The 26,132-nt window shown below is 56.1% G+C and overlaps 1 protein-coding gene across 16 annotated transcripts in view; it reads right to left on the bottom strand.

The window, feature by feature from the left end:
- Myo9b (myosin IXB) overlaps positions 1–26,132 on the bottom strand; it is a 93,521-nt gene that overhangs the window by 10,921 nt on the left and 56,468 nt on the right. For 4 of the 16 annotated variants that reach the window (XM_037211809.1, XM_037211813.1, XM_037211810.1 and 1 more), the window contains exons 9-25: positions 24,019–24,135; positions 23,470–23,604; positions 21,523–21,644; positions 18,920–19,061; positions 18,508–18,715; positions 17,839–17,920; positions 16,586–16,675; positions 14,451–14,564; positions 12,618–12,657; positions 10,182–10,304; positions 9,425–9,505; positions 8,991–9,101; positions 6,998–7,120; positions 5,227–5,543; positions 3,925–4,797; positions 2,916–2,976; positions 2,078–2,199 (exon numbers count right to left, since the gene is read on the bottom strand). In XM_037211809.1, coding sequence (XP_037067704.1) covers positions 2,078–2,199; positions 2,916–2,976; positions 3,925–4,797; positions 5,227–5,543; positions 6,998–7,120; positions 8,991–9,101; positions 9,425–9,505; positions 10,182–10,304; positions 12,618–12,657; positions 14,451–14,564; positions 16,586–16,675; positions 17,839–17,920; positions 18,508–18,715; positions 18,920–19,061; positions 21,523–21,644; positions 23,470–23,604; positions 24,019–24,135 — 2,861 coding nt within the window. The remainder of the gene's footprint in view (positions 1–2,077; positions 2,200–2,915; positions 2,977–3,924; positions 4,798–5,226; positions 5,544–6,997; positions 7,121–8,990; positions 9,102–9,424; positions 9,506–10,181; positions 10,305–12,617; positions 12,658–14,450; positions 14,565–16,585; positions 16,676–17,838; positions 17,921–18,507; positions 18,716–18,919; positions 19,062–21,522; positions 21,645–23,469; positions 23,605–24,018; positions 24,136–26,132) is intronic. The other 12 variants (XM_028893470.2, XM_028893466.2, XM_028893471.2 and 9 more) reach the window with 8 other exon arrangements.

Raw genomic sequence — 26,132 nt, 5'->3', positions numbered from 1 at the left:
TATTTGTGACCAACTGAAGGAATACAGGATGAGATATGAATCAACCAATGCAACACAAATCCAATGCTAAGTATTAGAAGACAAAACAGAAGAGCCTGAGGGCGTGGCTCAGGGGTGGAGCCCCCACCCTAGAATCCCCAGTGAGGGGCTGGGGGCGTGGTCAGGGGTGGAGCCCCTGCCTAGAATCCCCAGTGAGGGGCTGGGGGCGTGGTCAGGGGTGGAGCCCCTGCCTAGAATCCCCAGTGAGGGGCTGGGGGCGTGGTCAGGGTGGAGCCCCTGCCTAGAATCCCCCAGTGAGGGGCTGGGGGCAAGGTCAGGGTGGAGCCCCACCTAGAATCCCCCAGTGAGGGGCTGGGGGCGTGGTCAGGGGTGGAGCCCTGCCTAGAATCCCCAGTGAGGGGCTGGGGGCGTGGTCAGGGGTGGAGCCCTGCCTAGAATCCCCAGTGAGGTCTGGGGGCGTGGTCAGGGTGGAGCCCCGCCTAGAATCCCCAGTGAGGTCTGGGGGCGTGGCTCAGGGGTGAAAGAACCATTCTAGAGAAGTCTAGCAAGGCTGTCTGAGCACAATACCTTCCTGAAGTTGTCAAGGTCTGAGGACCCAGCACGGTCCCAGAGGCGGGAGAGGGCAGGAGGTCCTTTAAATCTTTGTGTCTTATTTTTTATTTTATTTTTGATTTTTTGAGACTGGGTTTCTCTGTGTAGTTTTGGAGCCTGTCCTAGATCTCATTCTGTAGACCAGGCTGGCCTCAAACTCACAGAGATCCACCTGGTTCTGCCTCCCAAGTGCTGGGTATGTGCCACCGCCACCCTGGTTTTTTTTTTAGATTTATTTATTTATTATGTATACAGAAGAGGGCACCAGATCTCATTACAGATGGTTGTGAGCCACCATGTGGTTGCTGGGAATTGAACTCAGGACCTCTGGAAGACCAGTCGGTGCTCTTAACCTCTGAGCCATCTCTCCAGCCCCGAGTGTTTTGTTTTTTGAGGTAGAGTCTTTATAACCCAGGACAACTTCAAAATTTCAACAGTGGCCACCCTCCTGCCTCAGCCTCCGCAGGGCTGGGATCACAGGTGTGTCCAACGAAGCCTAGCTGGGATCTGGTGTTGACTTCATGGGGGTAAAAATGAAGGGCTTGGCATGGTGGTGCACGCTTTTAATCCCAGCACTCGGGAGTTAGAGACAGGGGGATCTGTGAGTTCAAGGCCAGCCTGGGCTACAGAGTGAGATCCAGGACAGCCAGGGCCACACAAACCCCATCTCAAAATAAATAAATAAGTAAACGGAGGTGGCTGGGAGATGGCTCATGGTAAAGTGCTCTCTGCAAGCTTGAGGACCTGGGTTTGGATCAAGTGCACCCATGGAGAGCTGGGCTGGGGCACACACATGTGATCCCACTCCTGGGAGTGGGGGATGGTAGATTCTGGAATTTGCTGGCCAGCCAGCCTAAAGGAATCCATGACCTCCAGGTTCAGTGAGAGACCCTGCCTAAAAAACTAAGATGCAGAGTGTGGTGGTTTGAATAAGAATGGCCCCACAGTTTCATATACTTGAGTGTTTAGTCACCGGGGTGTGGATGTTTGGCAAGGATGAGGAGGTGCGGCCCTGTTGGAAGAGGTGTGTCAGGCCAGGCCCAGCGTCTCTGCCTGCTCTTAGCTACTGCTCTAGCACCGTGCCTGCTGCCATGACTATGGCACTAAAACCCTTAAACACCACAAGCCAGCCCCAAACTCTTGTCAAAGAGTTGTCTTGCAGCAGCAGAACAGTGACTGAGACAGAAAGCAGGAGAAAAAAACACTGATGTCAGCTCCTGTCATCCATCTGTGGAATCGGAGCAGATGACCTGGCCTGGCTGTGGTTTCCTGAGACATCATTACAACCAAGTGGCCACCGTGGTGCTTGAGGTGGTCCTGAGCCAAGTGGGAAGGGTCAGTGGATAGGTGTTCAGTAAGGTTGTCTGGAACTGTGCCTCAAGCAATTGCAGAGCCCAAATGTGCCTCATCAATGCGATCAGCTTAAGGGAGCTATGGCCGGGCCTGGGCCTGCGTCTCTAGAGGGTAAGTATACCCCATCACTTACTTAGAGTCACCCTGGGAGCCTGGAGACAGGCCTGCATCAGGACCAGCAGACACATCTCCCGACTTCTTCTTGTGGATGGCTGGCTTCTTGGTGCTCGGCTCCCCATCGATTTCAGCTAGATTCTGCAAGGAAGAGGCGCAGGAAGAGAGCTGGTGTGAGAGCCACAGCCAGGGCCAAACCTCCCTGTGCCCCCACACCAAGTCCACTGTGAGTTTTCTATCTTAAAGATTTTATATTTTGGTTTTCGAGACAGGGTCTCTGTGTAGCCCTGACTGTCCTGGAACTCACTCTGTAGACCAGGCTGGCCTCAAACTCAGAGATCCACCTGCCTCTGGCTCCCAAGTGCTGGGATTAAAGGTGTACACCACCAGCACCTGGCAAAGTTTTTAAATTTTTAATTATGTGTGTGTGTGTGTGTGTGTGTGCAGGAAAGTACACATGTGTGGGTGCTCACAGACAGCAGAGGTAGAGCCCCCAGAGATGGAGTTACAGAATGTTGTGAGCCTGACGGGCTAGGAGCATAACTTAGGTCATCTGCAGGAGCAGCAAGTGTTCTTAACCATGGAGACACACCACTAGCCCCTTGTTTCACCTTAAGAGAAAGGTGTCGGGCTGCTATGTAACATCCCATGTGGCTGAGGCTGGTGAGTACACAAGACCCTCCTGCCCCTGCCTCTCAGGCATCACAATGACAGGTGTGCACTATCAAGTTCCCTCAGCAGTGTGTGTAAATACGTGTGTGTGTGTGTGTGTGTGTGTGTGTGTCTGTGTCTGTATCTGTCTCTGTGTGTCTGTGTCTGTCTCTGTGTGTCTGTATGTCAGGGTGTTGCAGCTTTACCTGTACCTTGACTGGGCACAGCTTGGAGACGTCGCCGGTGGAGGAGGAGATGCGCCTCTCTCTGTGAGACCACAGACCACGGAGTTACTGACAGGCACCATGCACAGGGTCCCAGTGCAGTGGCTCTCACTCGGTGGGGTTGCCCTCGTCCATCCCAGCAAACATTCACAGAGCAGGCAGACAGGAGCGCTATCCCCGCTGCTGCACCTACCCCTGTTCCATCCATCCTCCCACACATCCACCTGCTCACCACCCATCTGTCCATCACCCGGGGACCCAGTCGATCTGTTTGTCCATGTAACCATCTCTCCAACACCCACCTATCCACCTGTCCATTCCTCTTTCTATCTGACCCGTCATCTGTTGACCTGCTCACCTGTCTCCTCCATCCACCTACCACTGACCTGACAGGCTACTGGCACGTAATGGGAGGGGCCAGTGATAACATTCAACATTCTGATACAGGGTATCCCCACAATCAACTCCCGGCCTCAACCCAGCAGTACCACAGTCAAGAAGTCCTGTGTAGGTGGCCTGCCTCCCACTCCACACTCCCTTCCTCCAGCCCAGCACAGGTCCCAGGGGCTAGAGATGTGTCCCTGAGATATCAGCTCACACAGATGCAGGCAGAGGTACCTGCCTCTTATCCTCTAAGTCAGGGGTGAAATTCTGTGAGCTGCAGTCACAGAAGGGGAAACTGAGACTCAGGGATCAGGGAGGGAAGGAAGACCCACAGAGGCCTGGTTTCTACAGCCAGTGCTGTCACAGACTGCCTGGCAGGGGCATTATTTCTGCAGTGCTGGGGATGGCGAGGGCCTGACGCAGGCCCAGTGAGCTCCTTGTCAAACCTCACTCCAGCCTGAACGCTGACCTGCTCCCGCCCCTCGCTTTCCACTCACAGGGCACATCCCTGACTGGCAAGCACAGTCACGCGTGTTTATGGCCCTGGGGCTCTGAGCTGGTGCCGCCCACCCTGGTGCCCTCAGCCCTGCATAGTGGGTAGGCTTACTCTGTGGGAGTCAGGGCCGCCTCTGCAGCCCGGTACTTCTCACTCAGGTCCAGGGATTGGCTCAGCATGGCACCGGTGCCTCCAGTGGCTATCAGCTTCTTGCCCCGCCATATCTCCACGGCGGTGGCCAGCCGCTCTGTGTCCTGGTGTTGGTACCGTTGGATCTGGGTGGAGCCACTGGGACTCTCGGGCTTGTCCTGAGCCTTGGGGCTGTTCCCACCCTTGGCCTTATCCTTGGGGGACTCGGGGGTGCTGCTGGGGACCACTGGGGTGACCCTAGTGTCTAGGGCCAGACTAGTGGGCCGCTGCACAGGACTGGGACTGGGGCTCCCAGGTGGGGCTCCCACAACCTGCACCTGCTTTAGAGGAGAGTGGGCCGTGGCCTCAGTCCATGCCCCCGAGGGCAGTCCATCTTCCCTGTGTCCCTTTGTGTCCTCAGGGAAGCTCTCCCTTGTTTCCAAGCTGCCCCTTCTGGAAGGTTCTCTGAGGGTGCCGCTCTCCTCCTTGCAGGACTGGATGTGTTTGTTCTGCAGCTCAACGTGTTCCAACCCTCGCTGCCGCCGTGACTCTCGCTTCTCCCGGCTGCTGGGGACTTTCTCATGGCTTTCTGCTGGCACTGTTTTTTGGGCTGGGGCCCCCTTGTCCAGGCTGGGAGCCTCCTTCTTAGGTGAGGACGTGCCAGCTGGGGACCTGTCATCCATCCGGGTTTCAGCCTCCACGCCCAGACTCTCGAGCTCCCTGGGCTGCTCCACTGACTGCTCAGTCAGCTGTTCCACGGTGGCCGCGGGGCCCAGGCTGCCCGCTGATGTCTCTGCTGCGGCTTCTCTGGCTTGCTCCTCTGCCTTCCGCTTCTCCGACATCATCTGGCTGAAGCTAAGAGGAAGGAAGGTGTGACGCAGGGTCTGAAGTGAACACCGGAGTGACTTCTGGAGCTCAGAGGACTGAGGTTCACTAGGCCCCACCTGCAGAGGCCCAGCCAACATCCACTGGGAAGTGGAGGTCTCCCAGCAGCAGGGCTGGGTGCTTCGGATGGTACCCAGGAGGGAGAGGCATTTTGAGTTGGTGCCTGGAGCCCCTCCACCAGGCCTGCATCACCTCCTCTGGGCGGCAGGTGGAGGAAGCCCTTCTCCCTCATGTGCCTACAATGGCTTGTTTGTAGCCAGGCCTTCCCCACCTCCTTGCACCCTGCCTGAGGCCCCCAGTTCTACCCTGAGGCTGGGTGCTAGTGATCTGGGGCAGCTCTTCAGGGATGCTCCCCGGGCTTTTAGAGTGCTCCCAGGTGGGAATCTCTGCTCTACTCACCTCCTGCGCTGCAGATGGCCACGGCAGAGGCTCTGGAGGCGGATGATACGACACCTCTGCTGGTGGTAGGCCCGACGTTGCAGGTAGCCCCTCCAAAGGGCCTGCAGGTACACAGCAGCCTGCGTCCTCTCCAGAGCTCGGCGCACGCGGTACGACCGCCAGCAGGCCTGGATGGCCAGGGCAGCATGCTTCATCTGCAGGAAGTGCCTGCGCTCCAGCACCATACGGAACCAGCTCTGCAGCAGCAGGATCCTGCGCAGGACCTCACCATGCAACCTCTCCTGCAGGGCCTGCCGCTCGGTCTCCTTCAGGAAGACCTGTGGGCAGGGGCAGGGGTGGGTCGCCTGCAGAGCCTGTGCAGCAGGGGCCATGCAGCCACCCAAGTCAGGAGCGACAGCTGTAGCTTCAGTGACCTGAGACTATGCCGCTTTTGTCAAACAGGTTCTCATATAGCCCAGGCTGGCCACAAACTCACCATGTAGCCAAGGCTGGCCTTGCACCCCCGATCTTCCTGACTACTTAGGTGTGTTCACCAGCAGATGCAGGGATTGTTTAATATATGGAAGCAGAATTCACACAGCATAGCATTCACCCCTGTGTGCGCACAGGCCAGAGGCCAACACCAGGCAACCTCCATACCTTGTGTTTGGAGACAGGGTCTCTTACTGGACCTGAAGACTCACCACCCTGGGTTACAGGCATGGGCCACCCTGCCAGTTTTTAAGTAGGGCTGGGAATCCCAACTCAGGCCCTCATTCTTGCATGGCAAGAGCAGACGAACTGAGCCATCTCCCAGCCCTTTCTTCTTGCTGTTTTGGGACAAGGTCTTGCTATGTAACCCAGGCTGGCCCGGAGCTCACAATTTTGTTTCAACCATCCCAATGCTGGGATGACAGGCGTGTGCCAGTTCCGACGTTTCATGTCAGTGGGATCATACAGCCAACAGCCTTTTATGTATGGCTGCTATCACTCAACTTGTCTCCTAGTCCATGTTATGGTATGCTGGAACTTTGTTCCTTTTTGTGGACAGGCCACTTTCTGCTTACCCAGGCTGAGGGGCATTTGGGCTGTGTACACTTTCTGAGGGCCGTGACTAGACTAAGCATGGTGTTGAGTGTTTCTGGGTCCCCAGATGACAGTCTGGGACTGGACTTGTCAGGGACCCGACTGCAACTGCGCAGGACAGCTGAGGATGCCGAGTGACAGCCACCAGCACTCTGAGACTTGAGATGGTGTCTGGAAGGGGAGAACCAGGAAAGGAAGCGGGCCTCATGCCGACCTATGGTCTGAGTGCCTCATCCCTCAGCATTCCTGTTTTGGAAGCTTGGGTCAGTGTGTGGCCCTGAGCTGAGGGCCTTCAGGAGGTGAGTCCCAGCGGAGGGAGGTGTCAGCTCCATTGGTGCCGGGTAAGAGATTAAATGTGGTTCTCATGAGACTTGCTGGCTCTTTGTAGACTGAGTGGGTCTGGTAGAGCTGGCCGGGGTCCTGGCCGTCTACCCACTTCCTGTCCTGTCATGTGATCCTTCCCACGTGTCCCCATCTTCTGATGTTAACTGGAGTGAAGGAAAAAGTGGGGCCCGTCTGGCTCTCCAGCCCCCAGAACAGGGGGTTCCAGAGACTCTGCGCTAAGCCCTCAGCCTCGGGTACCCCGTCCTCGTGACAGAGTCTCTCTGCCCAGACCCTTCAGAGCAGAGTGGGGTACTGAGGGAAGTGTGAGGTGCTGCGTGGGTGCAGTGGGTGTTGAGTGGCGGCCGGGTGTGGCAGCACTCACCTTCGTCTTCCCGATCTGGTAGTTCCGGCCATCGACCTGCAGCTTCTCCAGCAGGGCAGCGATGGCCTCCCTGCAGGGCTGCACATCCTTGGGCAGCAGGACCTGGAACTGCTCCGTGAAGTCCTGGCATGTGGTAGGGAAGGACAGGGTAAGCACCTTGGAGGCTGCAGTCACTTCACGGCAGGGCCAGGTCCCCTCCCTTGTGTTTTGGTGCTAAGGCACCTGGGACCATGTGAGGTGGACACAGCTGGGATGGACCTCAGGCCCACGCCACCCCCAAACTTACTTTCTGAAGCTCAAACTTGGTTTTCTTTTTGTTGAAGACCTATCCTTAAATTCGTGTGTGAATGTGTGTGTGTGCAATGCTCATGGAGGGCAGGAGAGGGAGTCAGCTTCCCTGGGTGGAAGTCACAGGCGGTTATGAGCCACCCTATGTGGATGCACAGATGCCACCGCAGGCCCTCTGCAAGCCCAGGCTGCGCCTCTCACTGCTGAGCCTTTTCTCCGGCTCTCAAGGTTGTTTTTCTGTGGTTGTCAGTCACTGGAAGCTGGGCACCGGTGACGACAGCAGACTTGGTGTGACAGTGAGAGAACAGATGTGTCTGAACACTTGGAGGAAGTGTGTTAAGAGTGTGGGCTCTCTGCCATTCCTGACGACACATGTTCACACTACCACCACAGACGAGCAACTCTCTGGCCCTGAGCCCAGTTCAACACTGTTTTTTGTACGCTGGCTTGGTCATGATGTTTATCATAGAAACAGAAATGTGACTATGACAGAGCTGGTCTCAAGTTAATGGAGATACAGAATACTTTATTATTGCCTTTTTTCATTTTCATGTGTGTATCATGTTTTTGCGTGTGTGTGTGTGTGTGCATCCAAGTGCAAGAGAGACTTGAGACTGTTGTAGGGAGCCAAACTCCCGGGCTTGCCCACCTTATTCTCTGAGGCAGGACCACTCAGTCAAACCCAGAGCTCACAGATCAGCTCGTCTCAATAGGTTACTCTGGGATCCCCCATCTGGGCTTTCTGAGGCTGGACTTGCAGGTAAGCCAGGCTTCTATGGGTTCAGAGGCTCTGGACTTCAGCACTCACCCACCAAGCCTCTCCCAGCCACTGGTGGCGCATTTGAGTGGTGTAAGTGGTACTGTCCTGACACACTGCAGGGCTGACTGTGCTGGAACCTGGGGCCTGGCACACGCTCACGCACACACACACACACACACACACACACACACACACACACACACGCACACGCACACACACACACACACGCTCATACACACACACACACGCACACACATGCACGCACGCACGCGCACACACACACACGCTCATCCTCTGACACACACACACACATCCACTGACACACACACATCCACTAACACGCACACGCACACACACACACACGCACACACCCCTCCCAGCCACTAGGTCTTTTGTTTTGTTTTGATAGTCTCTCTCTCTTTTGCAACCCAGCTGGCCTGGACATCACAGCGAGTCTCCTGCCTGTCTTCTTTTGAAAGTTGAGGTGAAAGATATGAGATGTCATGTCCACATGTTTTAAGTAACGAAGGCTGAGGAAGGGTCCAGCCTGTTTCTGGGCACTCACAGCAGTGTTACAATCGCTGTCACCAGGGCAGGTAAGGAGCTGGTAGCCAAGGCTGACAACCTGAGTTCAAGATCCAGGACTCACACGGTGGGAGGAGAGAGCCAATTCCTACAAGTCCTTTGACCTCCAAAAATGTGCTATGATGCGTGTATGTGTGCATACACATACACGAAACAAGTGTGAACAAATAAACCAAGACATGTCAAAACACCAGGCTAGAAGATGCTCAGTCAAGGCACCTGCATGTGACTTCCAGGATGGCGTCAGCTGACGGATCTTTCTGGATTTGGTTGCAAAAGCCAGGTCTACTGTGGAGACCTTCCCACAGGGCAGAGGGAGCTGGGGTTGGGGGGTTGGGGGGAGGTGGGGGGGTGGCCTACCTGGAACGTGTACTTGGCGCTGTAGCCGGAGCGCCGGATGCGCACCGTCTCCAGCATGCCTGTGTAGCGCAGCTGCTGCAGGACCAGCTCGTCATCGAAGCAGAGCTCCTTCTGCAAAGGCATGGAGGGCGTGCTCAGGGGCTCTGCAGGACGCAATGTGGACTGTCTCCCCCGAGCCCAGCTCAGGAGCTGGCTGCCCCTGGAGGTTAAGGCTTTTTCTGCCCCCAATCTTTCTTCTTTTCTTTTTTGAGGCAGGGTCTCATGTAGCCCAGGCTACCCTATACTCTTTATGTAGCCAAGGATAATCTTCAACTTTGGATTCTCCAGCCTCCACATCTTCAGTGCTGTGATGGACCCTGGGGCTCCTTGCTGGACAAGTGCTCCACCGAGTGCCAGCCCAGTCCTGACCCCCATACTCTGTGACCCCCACTTACCTTCTCGGCATTGGAGCGAATGCAGCGGATGAAGAAGGGCTCAGCCTTGCCTAGAGCCTCCAACAGCTTGTTCAGAGATGTCTGCAGGAAGAGGGAATGCAAACGGAGCTGCTGACCAGGCACAGGGATCAGCGGGAGAGGACAGGACACCAATGTGGTGTGGAGGGGCACATGTACGTCATATGTGTCCGGGCTGCTGTACGTCATATATGCAGGGAGCCAACCAAAGATCCCTATAGCTGACCAAAGACTCTTTTGGGGCCACACAGCTGCTGTCTTTGCAGGAGTGGAGCAGATGAGTCAGACCTCAGTGGCCGGCCTTGGAGGGAGCATGAAGGCGGCTGCTATGTCCCCTTCCCTCTCTTTCTGCGTCTGCAAAGCTGGGGCTGAACTCAGTCCTTGCACAGGCGAGGCAGGCGCCTACCCCTGAGCTACATCTCAGCTTACAGATCTGTGGAAAGGCCCTGGGCTCCATCCCAGCATCACAATAAAAACGAGTTAGCACACACCTGGGGAGACTATCCGAGGCCAACTTGGAGGACAGGAGACCCTGTCCCAACAAACAAACAACAAAGTACTATCTCTGAGTTTCTGGAAGCCAGGGGAAAGAAGAATTATGACAGCATGGGGACTGACTTGCTAGCTAATGACTTCCTTCTACTCTCTGTGGTCTTCAAACGGTGATTCTGCACCTTGGGCATGCACACAACACCAGAACCTGTAAGCACATTAGGAGGCGCGGAGGCGGCCACCCCACCTGGAACTGCGCGCTGATGCTGGGCGGCTTCTTCTTCTTGTGCAGGTGCAGCAGCGACTTGGTGGTGCGGTCGTGCAGCGTCATGCCGATGATGAGCCGCAGGGACTTGGAGTCCAGGAGGTTCTAGGACAGACACACAGGTTGGGCCTGCTCGCCATGGCCTACAGGGGCACCGGCTCCTGGGTGAGCACACCCTCTCCCTCCACATCCCTCACCCTCAGGACAGGGGCCGGGACTCAGTCCTTTCTGCCTATGCCTGGAGCTTCGTGAGCTCAGGGCCACCGGACCTCAAAGGCCAGCATGAGATGGTGACAGACAGGAGGACCACACTTCCTCCAGCTGTGGGAGAGGCTAAGGGGCCTGTCTACACAGAGGTCTGTGAGTATCTGAAGCCATTCAGCTCCCAGCACACGCAGATCTCTCGCCTGTGACTGCAATGGTCCAGCACACCAAACTGAACCCAACATGCTTTCAAGTCTGTGGTGATTTCCCACCCCTAAAGTCTCATGTGGCCCAGGCTGGCCTTGAACTCCTTAACCCTGTCTCCACCTCCCAATTGCTGTGAGGACTGGCACATATCACTACACCTGGACTTTACTTTTCATTTATGGAAACAGAATTTTGCTCTGGAGCATCACCTGCAACTCATAATTCCCCTGCCTCATACCTCACTAGTAGAATGACATGCATGCATCACTATAGACAGCCAATCTTATACTTAAAAACACCTTATTTTTTAAAAAGTTTATTGTATGTGTGCGTGTGGAGGTCAGAGAACAATGTGCGGAGTCAGTTCTCTCCTCCCATCGTGGGGGTCCTGGGGATCAAACTCAAGTGCTCAGACTTGACTTCTCGTTGCCCCATCTGACAGTTTAACACACACATGCACACACAATTTACTAGTGATGTTGTTGTATCAATTACTTTAAGGCTATGAGTCTAAGGAGAAAAAGGAACACACTCCATATTGAGATAGCCTCTCACCCTGACACCTCACTGTATGCATGTAAATGTTTCAGAATGCTTAAGAACAATCCAGAATCCCAGTGGCTACTGGTCTGCAGAATTCTGGACAAGAACTACTGACCTTATTAAAAAACAAAAAACAACAAAACCCCGCCACCACCTGTGAGCTCTTCACGACTGTAGCCCACACTGGCTTGGTCTCCGGGGTGTGGACAAGTGTGTGTCTGAACAAGAGTCCAGTGCAGCACACACAGTGCAGGTACCGTCAATGCCCGTGGCAGGATGAGCCTGGGCTCTGGAGACTGAGGACTGCCCACACACCAGTGGTCCTGAGAACGTTCCACTGTGAACCTGAGGAGACCGAGGGTCTGCAGAGTACGCAGGCCTGCCCTGTCCTTCTGGGGGGCCTCACAGGCAGCACCTGACTCATGCTGGGTAAGGATCAGCCCAGTGGCTTGTGGGACCCTTCAGGGGTCCAGCTGGATCACTAGAAGGGCAGATTTGAGATGAGCCAGGCTCTTTCTTTCCTGAGAGTGACCTCAGCTCCTCCTGGGCAAACAATCTCATTGCAGCTCCTACTCTGCAAGAGAACTGCAAGCCAGGTCTGATTTCTGTGCTGGGAACAGAGACTGATAAAGGCTACGCAGAGGGTCGCACCCCAGCCCCTCACTGGGGATTCTAGGCGGGGCTCCACCCTGACCACGCCCCCAGCCCCTCACTGGGGGATTCTAGGCGGGGCTCCACCCTGAGCCACATCCCCAGCCCCTCACTGGGGGATTCTATGTAGGGCTCTACCCCTGACCACGTCCCCAGCCCCTCACTGGGGATTCTAGGCAGGGCTCCACCCTGACCACATCCCCAGCCCCTCACTGGGGATTCTAGGCGGGGCTCCACCCTGACCACGCCCCCAGCCCCTCATTGGGGATCCTAGGCGGGGCTCCACCCTGACCACGCCCCCAGCCCCTCACTGGGGATTCTAGGCGGGGCTCCACCCCTGAGCCACGCCCCCAGCCCCTCACTGGGGATTCTAGGCGGGGCTCCACCCTGACCACGCCCCCAGCCCCTCACTGGGGATTCTAGGCGGGGCTCCACCCTGACCACGCCCCCAGCCCCTCACTGGGGATTCTAGGCGGGGCTCCACCCCTGACCACGCCCCCAGCCCCTCACTGGGGGATTCTAGACAGGGGCTCCACCCCTGACCACGTCCCCAGCCCCTCACTGGGGATTCTAGGCGGGGCTCCACCCCTGACCACGCCCCCAGCCCCTCACTGGGGATTCTAGGCGGGGCTCCACCCTGAGCTGCACTCCCTGATACACCTCTGTATTAGAGGGAGAGTTAGCTGGACCGGTGAGAAGAAGGCATGAAAGAGGTCCCAGAAGCTCAGTGTTTGTCTCCCACCTCCCTGTCTCAGAACTTGAGAAAGGTGCTCTCAAGCCGCGTGATGGTGCCGTCTGCCCGTGTGGGTTTACCTTTGGAATGATCTGCTTTTGTTTGATACCTTTACTCTTCCTGTCAAAATATTAAAAACGGTGTGAATGTGAGGGACAGGGCTGGGGGTTGTGTTAGTTCAGCAAGCCGCGCCTTGCGGGTTAGATCCAGAGAGACAGAGAGAGGGCAAGTGCAGCAAGGTCGCCACCGCCTCCCCAGACACCCCGGGCGCCTGCCGTCCGTCCACACTGCAGAAGTGTCCCATCTGAGGGCAGACCATGCTGGAGACTCCGGGTCTGCATGCGGCAGAGAGGAAGTGAGCCAGCAGCCATGCACGCGGCACCGAGGCCCTGCGCTGGCCTGGTGCGCTAAGACCGGCTCCGCTATGTCAACTCTCCACGGGTGGGGCAGACTTGCCCTGCAAAGAACAATGGCCTGGGTGGCTCCTCACCTGATCATCTTAAGGGCATTTATTATTAGTTTGTCATGCTGGGTATGGAACCCAGGGCCTTCTTCACACTGAGATGTCCCTCCTCTGAGCCACATCCCAGCTCCAGGATGCCAATGGTGGAAAGGAAACCTGGAAGCCCAATCCATGGCCCAGGGGCTGGCAATCAGCTCCAGTGGTCTCACAGTGGAATTTTTTTCTTGAGACCTAGGGTCTCATGTAGCCCAGGCTGGCCTGTACTTGCTACGTAGCTGAGGATAAATCTGAACTCCTGATCTTTCTGCCTCCACCATCCCAGTGCTAGGATGATAGCATGCAGTATCATCTTTTTTTTTTTTTTTTTTTTTTTTTTTTTTTTTTTTTTTTTTATTTTTCCCAAATTAAGAAAGGTTAACCTCAAACTCATAATCCTCCTGCCTCCGTCTCTTTCATGCTGAGTGTATGCTTGGGCAAGTGCCACAGTGCCTGGGTGTGACGTGGAAAAACTAGAGCACACGAGAACCCTGCTCACTGTGCACGCGGCCATGAGCTGTTGTGTGCTCTCACGCCTCAGGACTGGGATGCTCACCCAGCCTCTGTCCCTGAGCCACATCCAGTCCTCACCTGCATCTCAATTAATTTGGGCTAAAAGAAAGTAACAGAGAAACATGCAAAAATCATTTTTGGACACAGTGGCACATGCCTGGAGCCTCAGTGCTCCCAGAGCTGAGGCAGGAGGATTCTTTGAAGATTTCTTTTAAGTATGTGTGCACACGAGTGCAGTGCCCATGGAGGCAGATGAGGGGCTCCTCAAGATGGAGTTCCATTTGAGTTACCCAATACGGGTGCCAGGAACTGAACTCTGGCCCATCGCCAGAGCAACAAGCATTGGAGGAGGATCCTTGAACCCAGAGGTTGGAGGCCAGCTTGGGCAACATGGTGAGACCCCGGCTCTGGGCTGGGTTGGGGAGAAGCACCAAAGTCGGGCTCCTCATGGGCACAAGCGCTATTCCCAACCAGTCTGTGGCTGGTGACTGTGGGTGCCCTGACAGGCCAGCACAATAGGGGTTGAAGAATTTTCACCCCATTTTGCAGGGGATGCTGAACCCCAAGGAACTTAGTGAAATGTGGGCAGTGGTGGGTTGGGACCCAGGCCTACAGACTGGTCCCTGGCTTCACATGGTCCTTGCTCCCAGGGCTTCCTAACAAGGTCACAGCAGGCAAAGGCCAGGCAGGGGACGCTTGTGCTCTGCAAGCCGGCCGGGGTGGCGAGGGTCAGGGTCAGAGGGAGGCCTCCTCACAGAAGGGCATTAAGGCTGGTCAGCAATGGCTGGCTGAGAACTGAGCTGTAAGGCAGTGGTGGGGCAGGGGGGCTGTTAGTGGCTGTCTGACAGGTGGGAGACGTCGGCAGAGGTGGCTGCTGCACTTGGAGGAGCTGGGGACTCACAGGAAGAAGGTGCGGGGCTTCTGGAGCCGACTGAGGGACTGAAGAAGCCTCCGCGGGTCCTCGCCCTGCCATGGCAATCCTTTGAGGCTCTTGATGATTTGGTTATGCATATCGCTAAGGACCAGAAGGGGACCCGGTGACAGAAAGAAGAATAGTTAGAGCGTGGCCCGCCACCTGGGGCCCCCAATGCCCATCAGGGTGTCCCCAGGCCACAGGAGACAAAACATGCATCTGAGGAAGGGGTGCACAGGTGGGTGACCACTGTGTCTTTCCAGAAGGAGGGAACTGGGTCAGAAACAGCCACTGTCCCTGAGCTCAGGGCTGAACCATGGGCTTATGACAGGACCCTGGCTGGTCTGAATCTTGATACATAGAACAGGCTGACCTTGAACTCACAGAATCAGCATCTGTTTGCCCAGCTTTTCTTGTTTTTTAAGAATTTCATTTGTGTGTGTGCACGTGTGTGTGCGTGCGTGCGTGCGTGCGTGTGTGTGTGTGTGTGTGTGTGTGTGTACTCTAGAGGGCAGAGGTAGTACTGGGTGCCTCAGACCTGAAGTGGCAGGGATTTGTGAGTAGCCTATGTGGGTGCTGGGATCTGGACTCTGGTCCAGCAGTGAATGCTCTCAACTGCAGGGTTTTATTTACATCTGGGGGGTGGGGTGCATGCCACAGCCTGTGGAGGTCAGAGCACAGCTCCAAGTAGCCAGTTCTTTCCTTCCAGCACACAGCTGACTTGGAGATCAAATCAAGACCACCGGGAGGGCAGCAGGCCCTCCCCTGTGAGCTGTCCAGCAGGCAGGCTCCTGTATGTATAAGCCTGTATCATTTGTATAAAACAGGGTGGGTCTGCAGTGCATGGCCCGGCTTGAACTGCCCTGGTACCTGGTACTTCTCGGCCGGTGGCTACATTGCCTCCTTCTAGCCCCTGGGGACCAACCTATGTCCAGACATGCATGGGGACATTCTCCCTGGGGTTTGGCACTTGGCACCTGGCAAATGGCAGCTAGAGACAATGTCCAACACCCTTGAGGACACAGGTGACCCTCACTGCAGGGACAGCTAAGGTTAAGAACCTACCTGAAGAGGATCGACTTTCTAAACATTGATTTTATTTTTAACTATGTGCGTATGTATGTAGGTATGTGTGGAGTTGGGCACATGAGTGCAGTGCCCACAAATGCCAGAAGAGGGCGTCAGACTTCATGGTGCTGGAATAACAGGTGGTTGTGAGGGGACTGGGAGAGTACTGGCAGCTGGGTCCTCTGAGGACCCTGAACTCCTTCTGCAGCCCACACTTGTGCCAGGATGGGTCCAAGGCCCCTGCAGACTGGGCAGCAGCTCTGCAGCAGAGTCCTGCCCTGGCTCTGCCTTGTTATTCAGTACTTACGTGTGTGTGTCTGTCTGTCTGTCTGTCTGAGGGTCCGTACATGTGTGTATGTGTGTGCATGTGTGTGTGTGTGTGTGTGTGTGTGTGTGTGTGTGTCTGTCTGTCTGTCTGTCTGAGGGTGCGTGCATATGTGTGTGTGTGTGTGTGTGTGTGTGTGTGTCTGTCTGTCTGTCTGAGGGTGCGTGCATGTGTGTGTGTGCGCGTTTGTGTGTGTGCATGTTTGTGTGTGTGTCTGTGCATGTTTGTGTGTGTGCGTGTGTCTGTCTGAGGGTGCGTGCATGTGCATGTATGTGTGTGTGTGTGTGTGTGCGTGCTGGTTTTCCCCACCACGTGGATCCAGGATTTAAACCAATGTGGGCAGTCTGGTGGCCCTGTGCGCAGCAGGCCATCTCCCGGGCCTCGCTGCAGCTGTTCTAAAGCATGTTTAGGCTCTGCCCGTTGGCCTGAGGGAGCCCCTGTGTGCAGCCCCGTACTGTGATACATGCACCATGCCTCGTGCCCGGAGGACGCCACACTTACCTCTGCTCCCTCGCTCTCCAGGGAGGCACAAGAGCAAAGACAACAGGGTGACAAGGGTTAAAGGTCCTCTGACTCCTATGTGGCCTTCCTGTCTAGAGTGCTCAGAGCAGTGGCCACAGCTTCGGACAACCCGCATGGGAAGGACGCTGCTCTGAGCTCCCAGACGGCGGCGGGCGGCCCTGGCCTGTGCCTCCCTGGTCCTGCGTGCGAAGGCCTGGCTGCTACTTACTTCCTGCTCTCATAGAAAGCCATGATGTCCTCAAAAGCGTTAACATCCAACTCCTCAGAGCGGTCAAAGGAGAAATCTAGCCCTGCACAGCTGCAAGGGAGAAGCTCAGTGAACCTGGCGGACATGCAGCCCCGACGACACAGCTTGACTAGGCATGGGCCACTGGCTCACAGGGAGAGAAAGAGCCAAGGGGGCGGGGGCATCGCCTCTACTCGGGCCTCTGGACAGAGTTAGCTCCTGATTGGGTGCAGGGCCGAGCTACGCCGTTGAGGCTGATCTCAGTCACAGCCTGCTCTTTAGGACACCACTGCACAGCTAGGCTGACAGATGTGCACCACCGTGCCTGCCCCGACAGTTCCTGTTTCCACGGGGCCTGCCTGGCATCTCGGGCTGCTGGGACACTGCTTTCCTGACCTTCAACTTCTGGACGGCGGTCAAGCATGGGTGACCTGCCACATCCCAGAGGCCCCCACTCTTTTGGTCAGCATAGCAAAGTGGACCCAGAGCCTCACTGTGCTGGGCAAGCACCACCACACAGAGGTATACCCCCGACCCTTTTATGGTCACCAGGATCTCACTCTGCAGCCCAGGTCAGCCCTGGTCTTGCAATTCTTCTACCTCAGTCTCCCAACAGCGGCAAGCAGAGGCCAGAACCCCCAACCCAGCTCATATGCACCTTTCTACCATCCTGGAGCCAAGGGGAGGGCTGAGCTCTCGGCCCAGGCTCACACATTCCTCCCACTCAGAAGAGAAAACTCAGCAGGAGGTACTGTGGGGTCCAGAGTGGGATGAGAGAAGAACCATCCCTGCAGCCCAAGCCCCGGGGACGGACGGAATGCAGGCTTCTCTCAGGCTCAGAAGCCCAGCATTCTACAACGAAGCCCACCTCAGTGGGAGACTCATCAGAGTGTCACTCTGCAGCTGCAAAGACCCCTAGCGCGCGCACACACACACACACACACACACACACACACACACACACACACACACACACACCGGGCCAGGGGACCAAAGAGCCTCCTCTGTGCTGACCTCCCACTGCTGCCCAGAGCAGACGCTGTCTCAGGACCTGCCTTCTGGGGACAGAAGAGCCCCATGCAAGGGTCTTTCTGTTCTGGGTCTTTGAGTCCACTCAGCTGCTTGAGAGCTTACTCAGGGCCACAAGGACCCTGGTGGATAGTCGAGGGTTCCACAGTTGTGTAAACAAGGACACCTCACAGGCTATCATGGGAACAAACTGAAGTCTCGCTCACCGGTACAGTTTTTCCGAAGGGGTGTTGGCTCCTCTTGGTAGCTCTTCCGTGTGACTTCGAGTGCCAGGGCTACTTATTCCTGCTGCAGACACAGAGTGCACACTGTTTGGCAGGGTTCCCACAGCACAAAGGCTATTACTTTTGTGGAGCAAGCAGTCAGTTCTTTTTCTTTCTTTTGAGGAAATGAGAATTGAACCCAAGACCTTGTACATGCTATATAAGCAGTGTACCCAAACCATGTCCCAGACTCTCACTGGGGATTCTAGGCAGGGGCTCCACCCCTGACCACGCCCCCAGCCCCTCACTGGGGATTCTAGGCGGGGCTCCACCCCTGACCACGCCCCCAGCCCCTCACTGGGGATTCTAGGCGGGGCTCCACCCTGACCACGCCCCCGGCCCCCTCTCACAGGGGATTCTAGGCGGGGCTCCACCCTGACCACGCCCCCAGCCCTCACTAGGGTTCTAGGCGGGGGTAATACTGCTGAGCCCCCAGCCCTCTTTAGTCCTGAAGACAGACTCATTACTTTTCTCACTCTGGCCCCCAAGTCATGATTTTCTGACTGCCTCCCAAACAGCCATGCCCAGATTTAGAATGGGCTGTAACTGTCTGTCAACCGTGCTGCTTGCTCCCAGGGTTGGCACCAGGGAGGGCAGCCCCTCAGCCCCTACCTGCTGCTGCCTTCTCAGCTCTCTCTGCACGCAGGCGCCCGGCCTCCCGAAGCACAGCCATGGCCCTGATGGCAGCCCGCAGCACGGCCCAGCGGAACACGGCCACTGGGTCCATGCCGATGAGCTGGCGCACATAGGAGCTGTCACTGCCCCGCAGCAGTGCCACGATGTCCGGCCGCATGTAGTCCATGTTCTTCTCCCGGAAGTCCTGGTGAGGGGGCAGTGGTCGGTCACCCCTTGGAGCCCACGGATGCCCCAAGAGCACGACGAGCAAGGGCTGACGACGCCCTGCAGTCCTGGCTTGACTGGCACTGAGGGTTGGAGTGAGTCCAAGCACCCCCAGAATGTGCGGTCCCCACTGAGTAGCAGCAAATGGTCCAAGAGCGCGGTGTGGGTGGGATGCTGCACCTACCTTGATCTGATACTTCACCCTGCCCGCAAAGTGCTGGATGATGAAGGCGGGCTCCAGGACCGGTGTGCCCAGGAAATACTTGTTGTCCTCATGCTGCTGCTTGAACTTGGCCAGCAGGGTGTGACTTGTGGCATGCGGGAAGCTGCAGACAAGGTTGGACACACTCAGAGTGGGAAGGCACCCCAGCTGCTCCGAGGGGGGCTCATGCCAGGCAGTGTGGACAGAGGACGGACGAGGAGAGGACAGAATGAGTGCCAGCACCCCTGTAGTTAGTTCTTGACTGGCATGGTGTGTACGTGCATGTGCCTGCATGTGCAGAGGCCAGACAGCCTGCAAGAGCTGGTTATCTCTGTCCACCACGTGGACCCTGGAGATTGACCGCAGGTCTTCAGGCTTGCCGGCAGGCATCTCTGACTGACTGCACTACCTAGATGGCCCACCTGTCAGCTTCTAACCATATACTGAACACCCACGTGGCCAATGTGGGACCACAGGGTTAACACAGAGCAGGGTCCAGGAGGAAAATTCTCATGCTCCCTGCTCCACTGTAGACCAGGTTTGCTGGTTTCTATCAATCTCCCAGAAATGGACCTGGCAGCTTCTCGGATCCCACACTGGAGCTGCCTCCAGCTTTGGGTCCATGTGTACCTGGATGTGTGCCCTGGAGCTGAGGCATCAGCCCCTGTTCCCCACACGGAGAGTGAGCATGGCCTCGCAGATAAAGCCAGGCTCTGTTCTGTCTGGAAGGGAGGAGATGAAGGAGAAAGAGGCTCCTTGTACCTGGCTATTTTTGTCACTTGGGAGGGCAATGTCTCCCTGGTTTTGGCACACACTGCTGGTCTCAGCCTCACTGTAAACACAGGCAATGCCAGGTGTGTGCCAGATGCCCAGCCCTGGAGTGCCACAGTGTGGTGGGGAAAGAGGAGGTCTGTCTGGCAGGGGAGACAGAACCACGCAGGGCTTGGAAGAAGGTCTGGAAGGTGGGATATACTCACTGCCTTGGGCACCAAAGAAAGACAATAATAATAAAAAGCTGCAGTAATAAATATTAACATGGTTGTTTCAGGAAACTCCAATCAGGGCCAGCCAGCCAGCTCAGCAGGTGAGGGCCCTTGGGGCCAAGCCTGCCGACATGGGTTCCATCCCTAGGAACCACGTGGTTGAAGGAGAGAAATGATCCAAAAAGTCAAGTCTTTTGACTTTTGCATGCACAGTGCACACCCGCCACCCAACAACAATAACACATTTGCTACCTACTAACAACTACACACCCGCCACCCAACAACTCACCGGCCAACTAACAACAGCACACTTGCTACCTAATAACAACCCACACGCCACACAACAACAACACACCTACTACCCAGTAACAACACCCAACAAAACACCCACCACCCAACAACACACCTACTACCCAGTAACAACACCCCACCCGCCACCCAACAACACACCGACACCTAATAACAATACATTTTAAACCAAAGCCTGACACAGGCCACCCAGTGAAACTGCTCAAAGCAGAAGGCTGTAGCCCTGGCCCATAGAAGTCACGTGGTTGGGTTTAGAGCCAATAAGAAGGCAGAACAGAAAGGTAATAAAAAGATAAGTCAGACAGGAAGAAACTCTCTCTCAGGGGGAGCAACGGCAGTGAGTGGTAAGCTAAAGGTAGTCTTGGCTCTTTGCTAGCGCTCTGACCTCTTGGGCTTTTAACTCTGTATCTGGCTCTGTGTTTCTTATTTAATAAGACTGGTTAGATATTCGTCTACAACTGGCGCCCAATGTGGGGCAAGAATCCATCCCTTGCTGTTTTCCTCAGGAGCTGCAGACAGAGCCTGGCTCCTGTGGCTCCTGTCACAGGGCTTGCCTGGCCCTTTTCTCCTCTGCTCCGCTCTGCTTCACAGGGTGGGCATTTGGCCTGAGGCACAGGATGTGAAGCAGGGTGCTGGGGATGAAGAGCTGCAGGGGATTCTGGGACCCTAGCCCTTCTCTCAAGAATGACCGTGGACTCCTAATCCTCCCGCCTCCATCTCCCAAGTGCTAGAATGACAGGCATGTTCTGTGGTGCCGGGGATGGAACCCAGGGCTTTGGGCATGCTAGGCAGGAGCTCCACCAATGGAGCCTCCAGCCTCACCACAGGCACAGCACCACGCACAGGGAAAGCTCCTTTGGCCTTGTCTGGTATTTCCAGGGGAACCTGTCACGGGATGACTCTAAGATTCTGACAGTTTTGTAATTTGGGGGCACGTATTCTCCATGACCACTAGAGAAAGACTTGTCAGCACAGCCATGGCAGCCAACCCAAAGCCACCTGGTTTCTGCAAAGGCAGCTGCATGACTGAGACCCTCTCATTCTTTTCAACAGAGCACACACTGTTGGATCTGCACAGCCCCAGCCCTGCTCCTGGGACACAGGAACCTTCCTGTGAAGATGTGTTCAGCCAGCACAGGTGAGCCACACACCCACTGTTCCCAGAGCATGACACACAAGCACTAGGCAACAGTGAGGCCCAGGGACCGGGCAAACCCAAGTGAGAAACTGAGCAGTTCAGGGAACCTCACTTGGTCCCCACATTGGCTGAGCAGCCAGGACAGGGACACTCACTTGCTCTCCTCGTCCAGCAGGTAGAAGAGGCCTGTGGGCTTCTTGCTGATGAGGTGGATGCAGCCCACGTTGTCGGTGTAGTCAATGTTGTGCCACGCAATGCCCTCGCCCTGGTACTCCTCCTGTAGGGTGAGGAAGGTTAAGGAGGGCACTGCCCTGGATTCAGGAAGGGGCTCCCTGAACAGTGGGGTTGAACTGAGGGCCTTGGACAAGCTCAGCAGGGCTCCACCCTGACCACGCCCCCAGCCCCTCACTGGGGATTCTAGGCGGGGCTCCACCCTGACCACGCCCCCAGCCCCTCACTGGGGATTCTAGGCGGGGCTCCACCCCTGACCACGCCCCCAGCCCCTCACTGGGGGATCCTAGGCGGGGCTCCACCCTGACCACGCCCCCAGCCCCTCACTGGGTGATCCTAGGCGGGGCTCCACCCCTGAGCCACGCCCCCAGTCCCTCACTGGGGATTCTAGGCGGGGCTCCACCCTGACCACGCCCCCAGCCCCTCACTGGGGATTCTAGGCAGGGGCTCCACCCTGAGCCACGCCCCCAGACCCTCACTGGGGATTCTAGGCGGGGCTCCACCCTGACCACGCCCCCAGCCCCTCACTGGGGGATTCTAGGCGGGGCTCCACCCCTGAGCCACGCCCCCAGCCCCTCACTGGGGGATTCTAGGCGGGGCTCCAACCCTTGACCACGCCCCCCAGCTCCCCTCCACCTCGCCCCGGGGCTCCACCCCTGCCACTGCCCCCAGCCCTCACTGGGGATTCTAGCGCGGGCTCCACCCTGACCACGCCCCAGCCCTCCTCGGGATTCTAGGCCAGGGCTCCACCCTGACCACGCCCCAGCCCCTCACTGGGGATTCTAGCGGGGCTCCACCCTGACCACGCCCCAGCCCCTCCGGGAGCTAGCGGAACGACCTACCCCCAGCCCTCACTGGGGATCCTCAGGGGCTCACCCCTGAGCCCGCCCCCAGCCACCTCATGGGGGATTCTAGGCGGGCTCCACCCTGACCCAGCCCAGCCCCACTGGACGCGGCTCCACCCTGACCACGCCCCCAGCCCCTCACTGGGGGATTCTAGGCGGGGCTCCACCCTGAGCCACAACCCCGGCCCCTCACTGGGGATCCTGGCTGGGGCTTGAGCCATGGCCCCAGCTCTCCTGATTCTATATGACTTACAAGTCCTGTACTGATTCCCCCTGCTGGTCACTCCAGGAACTAACCCTGCCGATCCCCTCAGGTTGCACAGGCAACAAAGAGATGGTGCCCTGTACACCTCTTCGGGATAGTTCAGAGAGCCAAGGGGGCTCCAGCAATTTTCCCCTTAGTGTGACTCAAGAGAACCCAAAGTGCAAGTCCAAGAGGCCTTGGCCATGTGTGTTTACAAGCCAAAGCACCAGAGCCGCAGGTGACAGGATAAATTCAACAGGAATAAACTGACACTTGAACAGGGATGAGAATGAGCCATTCCGCTAGGTCAAACAACCCGACAGGGGAAAGGCAAACACTGTGTGACTCCACTGACCAAGGCTGAAGTGTCATGAAATTTACAGAGACAGAAAGCATTAGAGGAGGTCTCCGGGGCCTGTGGGAGTGTGGCTGTGTAACTGGGATGGAGCCTCAGACAACTCAGATGTGGCTGCTCTCCACACCGATGGGGCCTGCCTCCTCAGAGAGGCTGCCATGGTGAAAGGAAAAGACACGGGACGTGTTCTGAACACCTCGAGGGGACACACGGACAACAGGACAGACTGTTACACAGCTGCCTTGCTGCAGGGGCATCTAACATCTGGAAGGGTTGAAAGACTGAGGGCTGAGCATGCCGTTGAGAACAGGACAGAGCCCTGAGGACCGGGACCTGTGGTCCCGGGTCCATGCTCTGCTGGCACCGAGGGCCGCCGCTGGGCCTCAGGGCGGTTGGCTGGGGTGGGCAGTAGGCGTCCAGCTCTCACCTGCTCCAGCTTGAAGATATGCTGCGTGAAGTAATACTGCAGCTGCTCATTGGCGTAGTTGATGCAGAACTGCTCGAAGCTGTTCCGTTCAAAGTCCTCAAATCCGAAGATGTCTAGGACACCGATGGACAAGCACTGGAGAGACAAACTATAGTTACAGCCAGGGTCTGCTGGGGATGCTGAGCTTGCTGTGTGAGTGGAGATGTGTGGTCCTGATGTCAGCTGGACACAGCTGTCACCAGCTTGGCACCCATCATTTCTGCAAATGGGACCATTACTACTCATTGACGGAACCAGGCGTCCACATGTGCAGAAAGCGTCAGGGTGGAACCCAGGGCCTGGTGCCTGCATGCTGGACAGGACTGCAGTAAAGGCTTACGTTGTTCTGCACTCTCCTACAGAGACCGAGCACAGATGCCTGGCTTCCTGTAGAAGGTAGGGGTCCTCTGCCGCCCCTGATGTCTGCAGAGACCCCACAGGTTCCCAGCCTCCATGGTTTGTCCCAAGGATGGGACCTGTCCTTGGCCAGCTCAGGGCCTATGCACTCACGGAAACAGCCTCTTCCATGTCCTTCTTGTTGAGGAGGGCGTGGTTGATTCTCAGCACGATCCAGTCAAACAGGGCACTGTACAGAGACTTGGCCATGGAGTCTCGGGCAGTTATGGCCTGTGGGTAAAGAGATGTCTCACCTGAGGGTGGGCAATCATGCCAGGTGCAGGCTATGGTACTGAGATTCAGGGAACTTATTTAATTTTTGTCTTAGTTTCATAGGCAAAGTCTCATGTATCCCAGGCTGGCCTTGAACTTGCTGTGTAGCCAAGGATAATATTAAACAACTGATCGTCCGGCCTCTGTCCCCTTGGGGTTGCAGATGGGGGTCAGCACAGGCACCTTTCTGCAGGTGTTCTAAGGATCTGAATCCAGGGCCCATGTGTGTGCATTTATGACTGTGCCGTCCCCGGCCCTTAGCCAGGGTTTTCTCCTTCCCTGTGCTGAGGTCTGCCTACTCCTATACCAGCTGCTAGGTCACACTGTTGTCCTCAGAGCCCGAGGACGCTAGCAACTAGCATGGGTATGCAGCATGAAATGTCAGCTGCGGTGCGTGTGAGAGCAGCCATGGTATCCGCATGCAGCATGGAATGTCAGCCGCGGTGTGTGTGAGACCAGCCATGCCACCTGTGTGCAGCATGGAATGTCAGCTGCGGTGTGTGTGAGACCAGCCATGCCACCCGAGTGCAGCATGGAATGTCAGCCGCGGTGTGTGTGAGACCAGCCATGCCACCCGCACAGCCATGGCACAGCCATGGGATAGCCAAGGAAGCAGAACACCTACTGTGAGAAGTGTCTATTCTCTCCTCCTAACAATGGACGTGGCCAGCTGCCTTCAGCGGCTGGACATGTCCCTCTGGTTTTGACTTTCCTGGATGTCACGGCAATGTTACCACACAGAATGCTGCCTCTGCTGGGGATGCTCGTTCCCTGAGCCACACAGGGCATGGGTTCACTGCAGAGATTTCAGGACATGTCAGGGGTGCCTTGGCCCACAGAGGCTCAGAATGCCCATGGTGCCTGCTGGAGATGTAAGCCGATTCCCGTAGGCAGGATGCCTGTAGGGTGTGTCCCAAACCCTGGTATCAGGTCTTTTCCTGGTGCCATCCAAATTCAACTTGCACGTCATACTGCTCTTGAGATGTCAAGAGCTAAGAGAACGGTACCAGGAAGAGCACACCAGCAAACCGAGAGGATAGCACAGAGACCTATGGGTTGAGGGTCACAGAAAGGCCACCTCAAGCAGAGCCCAGTCACCTCTTTACAGAACAAGGAAGGGGTTGATATTTTCAGTTTTGGGGGCTGGTGGGGGGGCACCTTACTGCAGCTACTGAGCACTGCAATTGCAGCCAGAAGCAGCACTGATCAGGATACAAATAGATGAGCATGGCTATGTCAATAAAACTTTATTTACAAAACCAACTGGGGGGTGGCCAGATTTGTCCCCAATCATGCTGGCCTTGCATGGCCACTGAGCATCTGAACTATAGAGGGGAATGTCTCAGGCTCCAGTTCTGGCTCTGAGCCATGCAGTACTTCTCACTTATCTACGCTTTCAGTTATCTGGGGCCACCCGTGGTTGGAGAATTCTAGAAATTAACAACTTAATACTTTTTTAAAAAAAAAAAACCTCTGAGCACTTGTGATCAGTCTTGATACATCCTGAGATGGCTGTACCTCATCTGGGTCAGGCCTCATCTGCTTATCCAGTAGATCCTGGTGTTCTATGCTACCTGCTTGTCAGTCATCAACCAGTGCCCTGGACTGCAGTGCCTGTGTTCAGGAAGAGCAATTCCACCTAATGATCTGGGATGATACGGCAATGCATGCACCGTCATCCCAGAGGCAGTTGGAGTGTTCCAAATTTAAGGCCCACCTGGGATATGGACTAAAATTGTCTCTAGCCAATAAGAAAATAAGAAGAGCAGATGCTGGCAGTTGGCACGAGTCTGGAAAGACTCCCTTCAAGTGAAAAGGTGAGCCACAGGAAACATCTCCATTTTGAGCCACGAGGCATGCGAGGCTGGCAGCGGGTCATTGTTTTTTCTAGTCTGTTCTGAGAGGTGTTACTGGTAACCTCATACTGTACCCAACTCATATGTCAAGTTCTCCAG

Source organism: Peromyscus leucopus, chromosome 17, assembly GCF_004664715.2.
Source record: "Peromyscus leucopus breed LL Stock chromosome 17, UCI_PerLeu_2.1, whole genome shotgun sequence".
NCBI classification, from domain to species: domain Eukaryota; kingdom Metazoa; phylum Chordata; class Mammalia; order Rodentia; family Cricetidae; genus Peromyscus; species Peromyscus leucopus.
The sequence above is the reverse complement of the archived record's forward strand: the minus strand, read 5'-3'. Positions and strand labels throughout refer to the sequence as shown.